Raw genomic sequence first — 18948 nt, 5'->3', positions numbered from 1 at the left:
ATGAACGTGGAACTATTTAAATATAAATTTCAAGGAGGCTTCGACGGAGTTATAACTAAAACTAGTGAGTTGTTAGCAAATACATGTTTAATTCTTTTAAATCAGCCATATTTTTCCGTGTTGGGTAGACCCCCTACTTACCCGATATTGATTTCCTGTAAATTTCTAACTGTAGCGAAGTTTAGTGTTAAAAACTTAAAGTAAAAACACATGTTAATTTATAGATTTATTAATTGAATTTAAATAAAAACTACACAAAATAAAAATTTGTATCTGTTATGTAAAATATACGTAACATTAAATAAACACGAGACTGCGACTCTCAGGTTTTTACAAGTTAAAATGTATTGCGACCACAAAGCGAATACGACTTACACAATTTTATAAACATATATAATAATTTTTTTACTTCATAGGTACTTTTATAAATAATGTAAATGTTTTGATATTATAAGATAGCATAATGTAAGTAAATAGGTACTATCAGTGTATGTGTTGAGATCCACTATTGTGGACCCCCATTTTCATTTCATGGACCCTTAAATTTTTTTTCGCTGACGTTGACCCCTTGCAGGTTGTCATAGATCCCCAGGGGTCGATATAGACCACTTTGGGAATCACTGTTCTAAATATTTTCTTAACAAATTTTTGTTTTTATATAGATAACAGTGAGGTATAGATAATTTTGTTGTGAACTCAAACCGCTTTAAATCTGTCCTATTTGAAGTTTATGTGGCTTATATACAACAGCGGACGTCTTATAATAGATTGATGAATGCAGGAATCTCGATCTGATTCTATCTTTCATCAAATTGTGATCTGGAATTATTATCTTCGAGTGAACAATTATTCATTATCACTTCAGCTGTAAGACGTCCACTGTTGGACATGGACTTCTGCCATAAATTCCCAGCACATAAAATATAAAATATTGATTCATATTATTTTTACTCGCTTTTCATACAGTGCTATAGAAAGATATATAAATAAAAAGTATTTCAAAGCGACAAAGTAATCTACATAATAATATAGCAAAAAAAAAATAATTTACTAAAAGGTTTTATATTTCGTACACTAAGAGGATCGCAATGATGTTGTTATATTTGATGGCACCTGATAGTTTTTGTTTGATTACATCCCAACCTACCTTTTTGGCTTTCAATTGTCGTCAAATATTTCACAGCCACACAGGCGGTTTAATCTTATCTCACTTTATATACTTTTGTAAGGGAAAATGTGCTGTTTTTCCAATTTTACTTACAATATTTTTGATTTTTCCCTCCAATAATATTTCTAATGCATTAAGGAATATATATAAAAGAAAATGAACTAGACATTGAACCATTCTCGTGTTTTGAATTCAGCATCTTAAATATTTTATTTTAGTTAACATATTTGTCATCAATATTGTCTTCAAAAATATACAAAAATAAATAAAAAAATAACACATAGACAGGGTGTTATTGCAAGAAATAAAAATAATGTGTACATTCCTAGTTTTCGTCTTAAATAATTAAATAAATCGTTTAGGACAAAAAGTATACGTATGTGTAATATAATTAAACAATCAATTTCAGGTCTGTCTCTGCAGAGATGTAAAACCAATATTAAAGGAATGTTATTAAATAAAGTATGTTATTCCATATAAGAATACTATACTGAAGTCATTGCGTTATAAATGATGTTGGTGCTCTCAGGAAGCTAAATATTGTTGCGCACTCTTTATAACACTATATTTGTAAAGAGCAACTGTTAAGTTTCTCGCCGGCTCTCAGCAGAACTGCCTTTCGAGGCGATAGTAGCTTCCTGTAGGAACAATGACACTATTTTATGTTTTTATACCTATTCGAATAAAGAATATTTTAATTTTTATATCGAAACCATCATTATTTCACCAACGACGTAACGAACTGCAAAAGCGTCCCTGAAAGGTTTCTATTAGCACTGGTTGGAAGCAGACTGCATCCAATGTCTTGTCGATAACTAAATATATATGCAACGTGATGACAATCAAACTATAGCGATTGTTACAATTCAAAATATGAATTGACAGCTTCAATTCTTTGTTTAATAATATTAATACAAATTTAATCAAAGCCTTTGTAATTTAATACATCCTAGGTGAAATAATGAAAATTATTTTACCGTTCCGTTTCGTTGGCTTCGTTTGGATTCCATTGTTTTGTCGAATGAGTATTTTATAACAACAAACCTTTATAAATTCGTATTTAATATCAATTGTATTTGTTTAAATTTAATTATAGTTTTCATAGTTTATACAATGCTACCTTGAGGGGCACGGGGGGTTCTCTGAGGTGAACCTTCATAGGTTTAAGCTCAGGGAGGACCCCTCGTACTTCTGTGAACCGGGCGTAGACCAGACCATGATCCACCTGGTAGCAGTATGTCCCGCATTTGGAGGGCTCCGGTACGAGACCAAATGCCGGATAGGAAAAAAGATTGAGGAGGCCACACTTGCCTCCATTATAATGGAAAAGGATGCAAGAGAGTCCGACCTCAAATTCTTCAGGAAAGTTGCACAATATGTAATTAATAGGAATAAAACATAGTTAAACATAAAATATAGTAAGTCAATAAATATAAATTACGAAATGATATTCTAGTAAAATAAATCGTTTTTAAGATTCGGATTAATACATATTAAAATTATATATCGCTAATTATCTGCGGAATACATCCTGCCAAAAAAATGCTAACACTAGAAAAAAATAAATTAATGCAACGTATTTCAGAGTCATCGCTTCATACAGGATGATTGTAAATTAGACAAATGAGCTGTATTTTCATTCCTTTAAAGATTTTACACCTGTTATTAATCACTCTGTATAATAAGTCTATCGTTCAGAGAAATCACTTTTTGGTTGACTGGAAATAAGTGAAAAAAATTTGATGCTTTTTATAAACAAATTTCATTTTTTATACAAATTCTCAATCATCCTCTACACTTTTGAGATGTGGAGGTGAAGGAAGGTGCTGTAAATTCCGTGGACTTGAACTTTGAACCGAGCTTAGCTATCTACATGTGTTCAGTTTTTTGGGTACATCCCCGGAATATATTACTTGTACGAATAATGAGAACGTACAAACAAACTTAAGAAAGGTCGTAGTTTCATCAGTACATCTTCATCGCCTTTGTCTCAGCCGATGCCGATAAGGCATAGGCCTCTCCCAAAAACCTCCACAAAGGTAATACGTTGTCCGCGTTCAGCGACTTTCAGCGACTTTCAATGACTTTCCGCGACTTTCAGCGACTTTCAGCGACTTTAATTATATCGTCGCTCCATCTACTCAAGACGGCCCGTCAATTTATTGCACGACATCCGCTAGACAAGTGGAAGTAGCAGTGGATGGGCCACCTTTTGTGCAGAACAGACATTTCCTTGGTTTATAAGATTCTGGAATGGAACCCGCAAACCAGTAAGCGCAGCGAAGGATGTCCACCCTGATGACCTTTTTGATGTAGACGATGGATGCATTCAATTCCAACTAATGACGTGTAGACCTTATATTGCTTATTTCTTAACCTTCCTCTGCTATAATTTTAATATAGTTCTACTTCATCTTTCTCTACTTCTCTTTATTTTAACTCACCCACTCTGTGTTTGGCACTAATCGGTGTAAAATAACTCCTGAAGATGCCCCGTGGAGGGGTGAAACACGTGTTGAGTAATTTTTTATTTGTTTGCGGCATACGCATTTATCAGCGGGCTGCCGGGCGGTGCATTTTATTGCACCACTACCACTGCATGTGCGGAAGTGGCTAAATATTGGTCCTTTTCTTACTTAGGATGGACTTCTGCGAGGTAACGCCTGATTCCATTAAATATCTCTTTATTTTATGTCAGCGCGAGTCCAGTTTTTCCGACGACCTTTATGCGATGATATCACCTGTATTTGTGACTTTCTTCGCTGAAATATGATGATAGTGATGACAAAATAACGTTACAGAGTTCAAGATCGGGGTCCGGCATGTGCAGATGCTATACATGTTCCTATGCGCGGTGGTGATGGGCGCGCTGCGGGGCGGAGTGGGGGTCCAACTGCTGGCCGTTGTGGACTCGTCTCGTAGAAACGATACATATATACAAGTAACTGTAAACATTTTTTTATACATTTCTCAATTGTAATATAAAATGTCAATATATATGTTCCTATATATTTACCCCTGTCGTACATATCGCTTTTGAAACTGTGCTGCAATGTTCTGATGTTGCAATGGTGATCACGGGCTGTTTGATACGACATGGGTACCCCTCCTATTACTTGTACTGATGACTTAGTCAAGGTTGAGGGAAGATGTTGGATACGGGCAGTCCAGACCAGTCATCGTGAGAAACCTTAAGGGAGGCTTATGTCTTGGAGTTTGCGTCTATAGCCTGATAAAATGTTACTTTCAAACAGTTTTCAAGTCTCTGAAAATGTTTTCAAGGGTAGAATGCTTAAACAATGTTCGTAAAGAATTTTTTTTTCCCTGTACAATAATTTCACACTTATTGTGTGTCCTAATTAATCAATTGTCATTTAGAAAGCGGTGTACTATCTTCATGTTTTATTAATAAATGAACTTTTAGATACATATTTGTACGCCTATAACTGGCAAATACATTTAAATATGTATATAGTTGGCTTGTATATTTGAAATAAATGAAATAATTATTTTCATTTCTACAATCGCCACAGAATAATATTAGTTATACATATTTTCGAACAAAATTTTCCCAGAAATTATTCATTGAAATCGCCATTATTATTGCTTGTCGATAGTTTGTTCCGGCTTAAATTAAAAAAGATTTTAGACACAATTTTTTTTTTCAAAATTGTCGAAAAAAGTATTCAGTGGTGATATTGAATTGTATTGTTGTGTGTCACGGAAATATTTTTAAATCGAAAATGTTCACAGTAATCATATTTTTGATTCGGTACAAATTCTCGTTTTCTCAATTACATATGTTATGTTATCACGTAAATGTTCGAATATGTTAAGGAAGTTGACCAACGTCATCATCATTATCTAATTGTCTTAGGATGCCCACAGCTGGAAGCCTCCTACAAAAATATCCAATAAGACAAGTTGAAAAAGGCGTACAGTTATTGTCTTCCAACAACCTTGGTATTAAGATCGTTCGTCCACCTTAATAAAGTTGGTGGGGAATAATTGAAATTTTCCAGATCCAAGATTGGGACCGGAGGGTGCAAGGAACAATTCTATCGTCCTTCTTCTTCGGATACGCGCTGATGTTGCTACCAGCGGAGATGTACTTAAAGAAGCTGGGAGACAAGTTTGTGATAACATCTGTGCTGTTGACGAATGGAGGACTCAGTGCTGCCATGCCAACGATCGTCAACAGGGTAATTATTTGCTGTTGTGTTTCCATCTGTTAAACAAAAGAGTATATCTAAATTTTTATTAATAATATCTCGTGTTACCTATTTACTACTATTTTGAAACTAAATTAAATGAAATTGAAATTTTTGTGCTTTCCTTTAGTTTTGTTTTAATTATTTAATAGACTCTTGGGTGTTTTTTCACAACACTCTGAAACAAAGTCTAGATTTAACATCACTATTCGTGCTATTTCCTCAACCCTACTTCATATTGCCATCCTCAGGCTTTTTCTTAATTGGCTCCCGTTTTTTGTAAATCTCTAGCTCATCTGCCATACGTGGCAGGGACGTTACATTTCAGTTAATTCAGTGTTTCATGTTTTTTCATTTTTTTTATATACATACTCTTTTCTTCCTTCGCAATATCTTTTACGCCGTTCTTTTGTATTTTATATATTCTGCCTTTTCTCATTTGCAAATCTTTCTTCCCTCATCTACGTTCCCGATTTACAATTTTATATTACATATCACAGATTTTTATGATACATTTTTGGAGTTAAAAACTATTATTTCTTTTTAAATTTCCATTATTTTGTCTGTATTGCTTCTTATATGATTTTTATCACAGTTTTGTTTATTTCCTGCGAATCTCAATGACCCTTAGTATCTAGGGTTGAGTCTTATTCACCTATTTATTGTGCCCTGCACCACTTTTGCAATACTCAAGGAATGTAGAGCGCAGATTGTCGTCGCCCATTAGGGAGGCGATGCTTACTCCCTCTATCTTCCTCCCCATCTCGACCTCAGGACCAGTCCATTCTCAGTTTGTACGCCAGTAACTGTGCGATGGTTGTCGATTTCGCCACATTGACGAATAATCATATTACGTACTTAATTTCATGCTTTAGGCACATTAATTAGATGTTAAATTTCGTGACACTTATACAAGTTTGAAAATAACCTATGTCAAGACACTAACACTACATACTTAATGATCATAGTTTTCTATGCACTTATATGGTAAGGACGTCGTATTTAAAAATAATGGAGGATATTTGGTTATATCTAAAGAAAGAAAAGAAAGCTTCAAATGGGTAAGGCTTTGTTAACTAAGTGTTGGCTTTATTACGATAGAGTTCAGCTTAATTCTGATTATAATAAAATTAGAATCTTTCTGAGATTTTTCTTTGGACACGAACGAGTGTAAACTATCTTTTATAAATTAAAAAGTTAAAATGCGATACAACATATCTTTAAATCAGAGTTAAAATAACTTCGGTACTCTATTGCCGATGATACGAAATCAATAACAGAAGTTCGTTTAAGAGGCTTTCATATTTACTCCGCAAATCGGATTGGAAGCGACATTTGAAATAAAAATGTATTTATTATTCACGTGTTCGTTACCTCGATACGTCTATCGGGTTTTCTTCATCTGAGTGTTTTTTTTTTTAACTTTTAACAATCTTATTTATTTTTTTCAATATTAATACATCTATTAGTCATTTTTTATATTACTTGTCATTACAGTCCAAAGATATGATCTAAAAGATAAACGGATGATAATTACCTAAAACGAGCCGAATGGTATATTTTAGTTACTTTCCTAGCGTTAGCACGGGCATAAACCATCCCCAAAGATATCTTTAAGGAATGTGTTATAATCGCCATGCTTGGCAGGTTGGCGATTGCAATGTGGTTTTAAGGTACACAGATGACGCTTTGACCAGTAATGCAAGTCTCTGTCCTCTATCGCTGAGCAACCACTGCTCGATATTACTTATGAATAGTAATTTTCCTCATGGATCGGTGGTTGGACGATAACAAGGTTCATGTATATTTAATGGAATCAGGCGTTACCTCGCGGAAGTCCATCCTAAGTAAGAAAAGGACCAATATTTAGCCACTTCCGCACATGCAGTGCCAAACAAAGAGTCACTAGTCGGTGTAACATAACTCCTGAAGATGCCCCGTGGAGGGGTGAAACACGTGTTGAGTGGTTTGGCGGTGGCGGTTGTGTAATTCGCATTGTTTGCCGCATACGCATTTATCAGCGGGCTGGCGGGCGGTGCACTTTGTTGCACGACTACCACTGCATGTGCGGAAGTGGCTAAATATTGGTCCTTTTTTTACCAAGGTAAGTAAAGGACAGTATGAAAATATATAATAAATGCGGTACTCGTACGAATATACATTACAAAGATCCACTCTACGATGAAGGTTTTAACGCAATATCTACTGAAAAATAAATAATACAAAAGAACTCATTTTTTAAATGTTGATGTTTCATTTCCGAGTAAAAATGATCATATTAATTTATTATCTATGATTAAGTCTGAAGTAATCCACATCGTGCCATGCTAACTACTTTTTACATATGATAAATAATATCTGTGTTTACATAATATGTCCAATTTTAATTAAAGCAATGTTTACTTACATGTAAATCAGAACGTTCCTCCCCGACACACTCATCACAACAAACGGACTTTTATATTTTCACGTTTGTTTAGGTCTGAATAAATATATCAGATATAATTGATATTTTAATTTCACAACGCGCGTATGTAAATGTTTGTTCAGATGAATGTGGCCACTGGCTTTTTGTAGTAAAAAGGCCAATATGTTGGCAGCTACTATACAAACAATATCTAGTGAAAAATTACAACAATTAAATGATTTTTAGTTATACTTTTATGAAGAGGGAAATAAGGTTTATTATTCACTAAGCGAACATTTGAATAGCAAGAATCCTTTATCTTTATCTTTATCTTTATCTTTATCTTTATCTTTATCTTTATCTTTATCTTTATCTTTATCTTTATCTTTATCTTTATCTTTATCTTTATCTTTATCTTTATCTTTATCTTTATCTTTATCTTTATCTTTATCTTTATCTTTATCTTTATCTTTATCTTTATCTTTATCTTTATCTTTATCTTTATCTTTATCTTTATCTTTATCTTTATCTTTATCTTTATCTTTATCTTTATCTTTATCTTTATCTTTATCTTTATCTTTATCTTTATCTTTATCTTTATCTTTATCTTTATCTTTATCTTTATCTTTATCTTTATCTTTATCTTTATCTTTATCTTTATCTTTATCTTTATCTTTATCTTTATCTTTATCTTTATCTTTATCTTTATCTTTATCTTTATCTTTATCTTTATCTTTATCTTTATCTTTATCTTTATCTTTATCTTTATCTTTATCTTTATCTTTATCTTTATCTTTATCTTTATCTTTATCTTTATCTTTATCTTTATCTTTATCTTTATCTTTATCTTTATCTTTATCTTTATCTTTATCTTTATCTTTATCTTTATCTTTATCTTTATCTTTATCTTTATCTTTATCTTTATCTTTATCTTTATCTTTATCTTTATCTTTATCTTTATCTTTATCTTTATCTTTATCTTTATCTTTATCTTTATCTTTATCTTTATCTTTATCTTTATCTTTATCTTTATCTTTATCTTTATCTTTATCTTTATCTTTATCTTTATCTTTATCTTTATCTTTATCTTTATCTTTATCTTTATCTTTATCTTTATCTTTATCTTTATCTTTATCTTTATCTTTATCTTTATCTTTATCTTTATCTTTATCTTTATCTTTATCTTTATCTTTATCTTTATCTTTATCTTTATCTTTATCTTTATCTTTATCTTTATGACTTACTGGTTTTATAAAGCCAAGATAAATGTATTAGGATATCTTCATTTCTCATATTAACTTGATGTGCATCGCAGTCTTTCAAAGCTGATTTGGATTTTAAATCATTAGTTAGTACTCGAGTGTATTTCCGGTCACGTGGAAGCATTATGACACGGCAAAATAAAAACGTGTTCGTAATATTCGCCGTCCATTGCTGCATTGATTCACGGTTTCGATGTTTCCAGGGCGGTTGGGCAGCGATGTGTAACGCGCATTTCCTGATGGGCATGACGCAGGCTTGTTTGTCGCCCATCAATCGGGCTCTGTTGTCCGAATGGCTTCCGCCCGCCGAGAGAGACGGTTTCGCCAGATTTATAGACGCAGGTAAATAGCGGACAGTGTTTATTTTAATATTTATATAGACGTTAAAAGTAAAATTATCTACCACTAGCTGGCATACACGGCGTGGGAAGGAGCACACGTAGTGTACCGAAGAAAAATAAAAAAAAAAATTCTTTATTCGGATAGGCAAGAACTTTTGTCAATGAACATAAAATGTCATTATTGTCACTACAGGAAGCTTCCGCCGGCTCGGAAGGCAGTTCTGCTGAAAAGAGCTGGCGAGAAACTCGACAGTTGCTTTTTACAAAAACAGTTTTATAGAGAGTGCGCAATGTCGATGTCGATGACGACGCTTAATTATTTTGATTTAATTTAGAATAGTAAAAAATAGATTAAATTAATAAATAAGATCAATAAGAATTATGTTACTTACTTACTTCCTCCGCTGGCTCAGTGACCCAAAGTGGGTCTTGGCCTCCGAAGCGAGAGACTTCCACTTTTCTCTATCTTGCGCCATCGTCTGCCATTGGTTGACATTTAATTCGCGCAAGTCTGCCTCAACGCGATCGATCCAGCGATACCTGGGTCTACCCACTGGTCTTTCACCCATCGGTTTTTCCAGGTACGCTACCTTCACGCTCCGATCCGATCCCATTCGCTTCAAGTGACCAAGCCAGCGGATTCGTTGAGCTTTATATTCGCCAATGATAGAGTTCTGTTTAAAGTTCCAATTTTGAATAGATGAATTTTATCTATACCTTTATTTCAGGAATATATTTGGGTATGATCGCGGCATTGCCGCTGGCAGGGTTGATGACAGAGTCGCGTTTGGGCTGGGAGCTCCTGTTTTACTCGCAAGCTATGATGACACTGTCAATGGCTGCCATTTGGAGTTTGCTTACCGCCGCCTCGCCAGACCAGCACCAGGCGGTGGGAGACTTCGAGAAGGAGTTCATTAAAGAGGCTTCTGCCGGGTATAGAGAGGTCAGTGTTACTTAAACATGAGATATTTTGATGACTACTTTACTTCTCTGTTGATGAGTCTTACTTATAATCATTGTAATAACCATACTAGAAATCTACCTATCATACAACTGTAGCACCATCAGCAACTGCACCTACTTACGACACATCACACAGGACACCGCGTTGTACACAGTAGTACAAAACATTACACACCACACCACACGATCCATATTAGGGAGTGGCTTTCCGTGAGTGGAACTGGTAGAGGCTCCGGATCCCTCCTTGGTTCGCCGAGTGGCTGACGCTGCCGTCCCAAGCCGCAATCACAACAATAACACAACTCGCCTCTACTTGGGCAGGGCTGTCATCTTGGTCCGAACGTAATCTTGCATCTGGAGTACGACTGTCCAGGCAGAAGTTTTTTGATAAGTTCACGGACCTTTCAGTTCTGTGAACAGGTCCGACGAAGCTGTAGAAGTCCCAGACTAACATCATGAACATCATCAGAAACAATACTACGTAACTCTTACCGCTCTGGCCAGCAAGGTTACCACTACAACATGGGGCTTGCGTTGAAAGCCGTCGTAGCGGCTTTTCGTTAGGATACATACTTTACCTTTAAACCTTTATGGTGCAATAATAAGGTTATTATGAACTAAAACCCCTTCTCTCAAATTTTGGAAGAACTTGACCACACTGACCAGTATAGAGTCAATGGCATCGTATCTAAAAGTTGCCAAGGTTCACGAACGTCGGACCAAGTGAGAGCACAGGCAAATGAAACTTGTACAGTAGAAAGAAAGCAAAAAGGTATTGACGCCTTTGTGATTGCAGTGTTATAGAAGAATGAAGAGATTTAAACTACGCCGCACTGTTTCTCCGTTCTCTATTTAACTGCTCAAGATATATCTCCTTAATAAATTTAAAATACTTTAGCTAGATTATTTGCAAGCAGTCCGGGGTAGAGTGAATATTTATTTTAATTATGGATACCTAACTTTTCAAATATAGGATCAAAAAAGTTCCCTTACGGAATTGCCCAATAATCCGTGCATGCGTATTGGCTCGAAGAGAAAGACAGATAAAGACATCCGAGAACTGTAAGAAAACCTGAAGACTCCTCTATGGGACGAAGAAGAAGAATTCAAAATAACTCAGTTCATTCGTTCACTCTGTGGGAGCGGTGCCATACATTACCTATTTTATTATCAACGATGCTAAGCATATCTCTGACTTAAGCTCTTTTCATACACAGTAAAATTCATTCATGGCTAAATATTTTACCACATGGATCGTTTGACTGTGAAATGTGTTACCGCTAAATGTAAAATATGTTAAGTCGCTTGTTTTTAAAGAAAATGGTTAAGAAATATTTACTAGGCCATTTTTCCTGTAATTCATTTTTTTCTTTATTTTTTTATTCTTTCCGAGGCAAGTGTGATCCAAGTGCGATTCAAGTTAGTTTAATGTGTTTATTTATTATTGTATTGATAAATCTGTATAATACTTTAATTATATTTATTATGAGTATACTTTATACATACGTATGTATATTTTACCTATATATACACGTTTACTACTTATTATTTATACTTCTGTTTCCATGCTGTGGTTGTCTGTAAGAAATTGTCTCGTGTGATAAGACCGCACTGAACTTTTTCTTTACTATTATGCAATTACATATATAAATATTTTCTAGCGTGTACAATAAAATGTTTTAAATGAAAATAAATAAAATGTAAAATATCATTAAGTATCCATTTAATCACAATTGACCATTATGAAAATTATTTTGTATAATTAAATTAAGTAAATAATTTTTCGCTTCATTGCAAACATAAAATCAGTGGAGAAATTTTTTAAATTAATTTCATCGAATCTGTTGGTTACAGAAGAGGCTACAAAAACCTTGGCGGAGCATCCTGAAGTCGCGTCAAGTGTGGGCTGTCGCCTGCGCGCACGCAGCGGGGAATGCTCTATTTATCTTTTATCTGGTCAATGTTCCTTTATATATAAGAACAATGGGTTTTACTCTCAAAGAGGTAAATAATATTTACTACATTAACCTGTACAGGTTGATTGATAGCTAGTGTTGGAGACAATGGTAGGCTGTTCTTCAAGGTCCAGGAAGACAGAAACATAATTATTATGATACAAAATTACTTATTTTTAGAGCACATAATACACGCTTACAGAAATGTTTTAAAGAGAAAACAAAACGTCGGTAAAACAGTACTACGTCTATAAGGCTTACTAACTAGCGCCATCTAGTAGGTTTTTAGAGAAAATATGATAAAATAATTCAATGTATTTACCAGGGTTACAACGTTTTAAAGGACGAATTTTTAGTTCATTTGCTACCAATTAATGTGTTGTATACCCTATTTAATGGTTTAGAAAATAATTAATAGCTCAATAATAGTATAGTAAGAAAAGTGTTTTTTTTTGTATTTTATAATCACGTGAGTTTTTTTTAATTTTTGATTATTACATATAAAAATTAATTATAGTTTACTATATGTTTTAACACAATTTGTATTGCTATAGATAAATTAATGTAACATATTTCAAAATTATAGGAAACAGGAAAGCTTTGAAGGTTTTTGCTGATAAATACATTCAAATATTTAAAGCTTTTACATATATTATCTGTATAGTATCTACAAAGATACTATACAAAGAGCAATCCTGAGAATTAAAATTCAAAATAACTTTATTCAAGTCTGTGTATATATAAGCAGTAAGCTACCATTGCCCCGGAACGCTGATCTGTTACGAGCGGGCCAGAAACTCAATAGTTGCTCTTTTAAATGAAATTTAACAATTTTTCATATGTACATTTTAATATCAATCATGCAAATGAATCAATAAACCAAGTTCAAAAAATTCGATCAAGTAAAAACACTTGAATGCTATCATAAGATTTATTAAATAGTATACTTTTATTTTAGATTTTAAACTAAAGAACGAACTAAAGAAAGATTTGAGACATCTTGTGAAACTTTATTATATGTGTACATCTATACAGATATGAAGTAAATTATAATTTATTTTTACAATTGTATTTTACATAAGTTTTATTTGTGGTGAAAAGAAAACTGCTTTTTCTTCTCTTCATCTTGACAACCATAAGATGGATAGGCGAAGCTGTTTAGGTTATTGAAAGGCACTGGATGCAGATCGTCCAAGAAGGCTTTTTGGAAATATATATGGAGCCCTAGTCGATATCCTGTGGCTGAAATGTTGGCGATGATAACTTTTGACAGTAGTTTTGATGAATTTTTAAGCTTCATTTAAAATTTCCAGAGCGCACAATTTTCAATGTTACCCTTCATCGTGTTACTGGTGATTCATCTTACCACAGCACCGACGATCACTTGGATATCGAAGACGGGATTCTTGACCTATGTGTTCAGTGCGACGTATTTAAGAAAGTCGGTTAATGCGTTAGGTCGGTGAGTTAATTTTATTTTAAATATTGTTTTAATTATTTAATGGAATCAGGCGTTATCTCGCGGAAGTCCATCCTAAGTAAGAAAAGGACCAATATTTAGCCACTTCCGCACAAGCAATTGATTTAATTTTGAGTTTTCATAAAGTCTGTTTCGATGATACGCGATACACTTTTTGATATCTTATTCTTTTTATTATAAAACTAGAACTTACGACAGACGACGATTTATCGATTATTAATTGTAATAAAAATACTCAAAATGTAAAACCTACATAAGACCAAATATAAACTAACAGTGATAATTAAAACGGAACGACAGGCGTTGAGAATTTGGCACTATGTTAGAGTCGGTCGTGTACATTACAACATTGTAATAGAAAGGGTGTTCTATAGAGGAGGCGCGTCGACTACCATCACCACATCGACGGCATCTGTGGTACCTTAGTCCAGATTGGTGGCAGACGTATATACTTTTTGGTGTTTTATTTTTTTTTATTATTATATCGAAAAGTCTTTCATATTGAAAATTCATCGTGATAAAAAAGCTTAAATTGTACACAGAAATTTTATTTAAAGTGAATTTCAAAACAGATCGAAGAGAATCGAAACAAATGAAATTCAAAACGAAGTTATTAGTTTGCATTATTAATTTTTAATTGTATTTATTTACTACAATATCAAACACAGCTGACAGAATTAAACATAATAAAATTAATAATAATTGATACTCTTCTAATAAAACGGTGGCATAAAAAAAACCTTTTATTTACTTTTAATTAAAATATTTTTCTATACATTGTAAGTAAAGAAAAATATTTTAATTAAGTATCGAATAGGACTGAAAGGATGTAATAACGGAAAAGTTTGTTTTATTTCACGATATTCATCTATTTATTGAACACTATGCAAACAAAAAGACAGACTATTCCGTGACAAAAATAATTATTAGTAATTTTCAATCGAATTATTACAAATTTAGAATTCCTCTCATAAATATTGTTAATATCGTATATATATTTTGTACGTTTATTTAAATTTTTATTTATTCTATATTTTCTTAATCGATATTTTCATTTTAATTATGAAATTTTCGTTTAGAGTGTATACTACTTATAAAGATGGCGCTCGTTGTTATAGGCTGTATATATTTGATAATATTAATTTTGTTTAAATAATATAATACTGTAACAGTAGCTAGTTGATTTAATAAATAGTTACAATACAATTGAAAATTTTAATAAAGTAATGTTGAAAGAATATGAAATAAGTTAATAAATATATAAGAGATTACACTTAAGTGCTAAATAAATAACTAAATTAAACCAAGTTATAGAAACAACAAAGACAGTTATAGAAATTAAACTAATTTGAGTATAAAACTAAGCTTATAATAATTATCAAAGTGAACATTATTTAGAATTTTCAAACCATTATTTCGAACGGTATTGTGTGTGCTAAGTTATTTAGATAATTTATTTTCATAATCTCAACTATTTCAAAAATGAATAGAAATTACATGTTTTTTAAATAAAATAGAAATAATTCACTTAAACACAGAGAAGATTGAATTTAAAGTTATCTTGTTATTTATTGAGTAGACGTTTTAGCCCGTAGACGTCCAATCCAATACGTAGGCCTTCCTTAAATTTTTCTATGAAGTGATTTACCATAATCACCACGCATGCTACGCAGAGGTAGCCAGATGATGCTGCTCCTCATCCTCTAGAAACGTGTTCGTGAGCAGCGGTAATGCCACGTGCACAAAGTGGGAGTTACATAAAATTTTATCCCCGGAATCGAACCCACGACTTGCAGTCACAAGTCTCAGTCTACACCAGACTACAACTGCTCAAATTATTGAGAGGATAATCTTAATTAATCCGGTACAATAGGATAAAGGATACCTTTTAGAACCATTTCATTAAGTCAATTTAATCCATTTGTAAGGAACAAATAAGAGATTAAGCCGGATAAAGATGCTGGTAGACCTGCGAGTAAGAACTGTGATGTGGTTAGGTAGCTTGTATGTTTAGAGACAGTTTATTATAGTTAAATAAAAATTATACAACGAAATAACATATTCTTGATTTTAAATTTCGAATATTATTACAGATAATACCCGCTCTTATAAGTTAGATTTGGATCACAGTTCACTGCTCTTTATTAACTGTCTGAATGCTAAGAAATTTTTCGCAAAAACGCACAAAAACTGTGGGACTTATTTTGACATGATGTTTTTAAATAAAACATTTTCATTTAGAAAAACATCAGAACATTTTTTTTAACGATTTTCCTTTACGTTATATTATGCCTAGTGATGTAAAAAACCGGTCTAGGCGTGGGAGTATCCTGTTCAACGCACTGCTGTTGATGACGTAACATAGGTGATATACAACGATTCGTGTCAAATTCAGAATATTTGATTACGGTGGTGTAATTCTATGTACATTTGCTTTCAGGAGGCTTCCCTATTGCGATTGGATTAATGCTTCTACCCAATATAACGGTCGAATGGATTTATTTAAGATTATCTGTATTAATTGGTACCTTCGGATTACTTGGGCTCCAGTATTCCGGTTTCCTTGTGAGCGAAAATTTAATTTTCTAATTTATATTTATTGACTTTTTAATCTTAATCTAAGTTTTTTTTTAATGACCTGAGCAATGATACATTTTACGGCTTACAGGAAAACATTCGAGATTTCACCGAAAACTACTCGGGTGTTATATTCGTTGCGAGCAGTACATTTGCTAGTATGGTCGGAGCAACAATACCTCTACTGACCGGACTTGTTCTAAACCATGATGTGGTATGTTTAGTAATCATCAACACGCCCACAGCTGGACAGAGAGTTTTATTGGAATTTTTTTAGGGGCGTCGTTTCTGGCGCGTCTCGTTCAACCTTTATTATGAGTGGAAAGGATCTATTTTTACATAATAATTTTTAACATATTTTTAATCAATTTCCATACTCATCTTTCGTGCTTCTCAATGTCTTTCATTATTTCCTATAATTTCCTTCACGATACATTCATTTAACCTTTTAAAGGATTTATAACGTTTCTGGCGCATCTCGTTCAACCCCTATCATGAGTGGACAGGGTCTACATTTACATAATAATTTTAACATATTTTTAATCAATTTCCATACTCATCTTTCGTGCTTCTCAATGTCTTTCATTATTTCCTATAATTTCTTTCACAATACATACATTTAGTCTTTTAAAGGATTTATAACCAATCATCGTATATATAGGATGTTAATAATCATTAAGCCTTCTTTCTAGAATATTCTTATCTATTTTTAGGACGACCCTTATCGTTGGAGGATATTGTTCTGTACCCTGGGAGGTTTTTATGCAACTTGCAATGTGATTTATGCTGTCATAGGCAGCAGCGACCGCCCGGCGTGGGACGACGTCGGCAAAAACAAGTTTGGTTATCACAACTCTGTACTGGCGTACGAAGGTAAACATACCTATGGTTTTCGTAAATTATATATATTACACTAGGATTTCTAGTTTAACATGTAAATTCCAAGGCATTGTATATATAAATATATAATATAGCGATCAAAGAGTGAGATGAATTTATTAACAAAAAATAAATTCTTTATTTATCCTTCCAAATCAATTTCGACTCCTCTAAAGTAATCCCTGTCCGATAAAAGGCATTTTAACAACCTTTTTTACAGTTCTAGAAACAATCGGAATTATTTTTCCGGTATAGCTTACAAGGCCTACTTCGATTCACTTATTATCTCCCATTGGCCTTTTGGGTTTTCTGAGAAGCCAGAAGTCGTATGGAGTCAAATCAAGCGAATACGGTGGTTGCGGAACGTTATCAGTTGTCACAAAGAACCAATGCAATATGACATCAATCTATCGAGACTTGACGCGTTTAAGACACAAAACGATTTTCAAAATGATTTTGACTGCGCCAAATTATATTCAAACTTTTGACAGACAGACGCTTGGCAAATGTTATAAGCAGTCCTACCAATCTAAGAAAAAAAATACTCGTTTTCCTAATTCCCGGGAGTTTAAAATGACATATATATATATATATACGTGACGATATAGTAAAAAGTAAAAGATCCATTATTTATTTTATTACTCCTTGGATGATTGAAATAAGTGTCAAATCTATTATGTTTTTTGATTACAAATGAGCTGCACATTCTCTCCTTTAAGCTTCTTGTTCTATTATTAATCAACATGTATATCTAAATATTAAATAGCATAACACAAGTTATATAATTGTCGGGAAGATTATGTTGTAAACACACCTTTTCAGTCACATAGGCCTCCTTTACAGATCCCTACGATGACTAGTATTACGCTGCCTGCGTTCAGCGACTTCCAGCCACTTTAACCATGTCGTCGGTCCAAATGGCAGGTCCTTTCTCAGCCCGTGTCTATGCGCGTGGTCGTCACTTGAGAATATTGCGGTCACAGCAACCATCGTTTCCACGAGCGGTGTATAAACATGTAATTGCATAGACACATATTTTGTCAACACTGTTAAAAAAATATTATTAAACATAAATGAATATTTGCAAATTTTATTATGGCGGACATGAATAACAGTGGACCGGCAAAAGGAAGGCAAAATCGAGAGTTGTTTTGTTGATCTGTAAAGATGCTGTTATACAGTTTGTTGCTAACTTCACTCTTAATGCTACTAAAGCTATTTCTCTGATATAAATAATGTTTAAAATATTTTTTATCGCAGGAACACAAGAAGTAGAGCTTCTGGATTTGGACTACCGGAACACAATTAAAAAAAAACACGAAACTCGTGCCTGATTGAAATACGATTTACGGATTTGAATATATATCTGACGCAATAAATACTCTATGAAAGCAATTTTATATTTATTTCAATTTCTTTCTATTTAACTATAGTATATATAGATTTTTTAGAAATGTACACATTAAAAATAAATTTCATTAACTTGTGTTAAAGACGAGAGTTATGGCCACTAGATCAGGACACGTTTTAATTCTATTTTTAATAATATTGCTACTTAAAGCCGTCATATGTGAAAGTTCCCGCAGACGTCGTCACAATACTCAACCGTTTGCTCGTCTCGCCCACTCGTCTCGCTCACTCGCACGGCGTGCACTATACGCGCTCTTGCTTGCTCTTGGCAGGTAGCCAAAGCGCAGCACGTGCG

The 18948-nt window shown here is 33.4% G+C and overlaps 1 protein-coding gene across 1 annotated transcript; it reads left to right on the top strand.

The window, feature by feature from the left end:
• LOC137933428 (putative inorganic phosphate cotransporter) lies at nucleotides 1–18577 on the top strand. The gene is made up of 11 exons (XM_068777381.1): nucleotides 1–64; nucleotides 3970–4109; nucleotides 5191–5370; nucleotides 9252–9390; nucleotides 10118–10332; nucleotides 12207–12356; nucleotides 13621–13765; nucleotides 16228–16352; nucleotides 16456–16620; nucleotides 17078–17237; nucleotides 18504–18577. Exons 1-11 carry the CDS (start codon nucleotides 1–3, stop codon nucleotides 18575–18577), a joined length of 1557 nt encoding a protein of 518 aa, XP_068633482.1.
• Nucleotides 18578–18948: the final 371 nt, after the last annotated feature.

Source organism: Battus philenor, unplaced genomic scaffold (assembly GCF_028537555.1).
Source record: "Battus philenor isolate CCGP_79_NKW_IND1 unplaced genomic scaffold, ilBatPhil1.0.hap1 SCAF_13, whole genome shotgun sequence".
Classification (NCBI taxonomy): Eukaryota; Metazoa; Arthropoda; class Insecta; order Lepidoptera; family Papilionidae; genus Battus; species Battus philenor.
This window is presented reverse-complemented; position numbering and strand designations above follow the sequence as displayed.

What these genes read in the sequence shown, in the direction of transcription:
- LOC137933428 (XM_068777381.1), top strand. Translation starts at nt 1, where the DNA reads ATGAACGTGGAACTATTTAAATATAAATTTCAAGGAGGCTTCGACGGA. An exon ending in CGGAGTTATAACTAAAACTA is followed by an intron (nt 65 to 3,969) that starts GTGAGTTGTTAG and finishes ATAACGTTACAG; the next exon opens with AGTTCAAGATCGGGGTCCGG. An exon ending in CGCCCACAGCTGGACAGAGA is followed by an intron (nt 16,621 to 17,077) that starts GTTTTATTGGAA and finishes ATCTATTTTTAG; the next exon opens with GACGACCCTTATCGTTGGAG.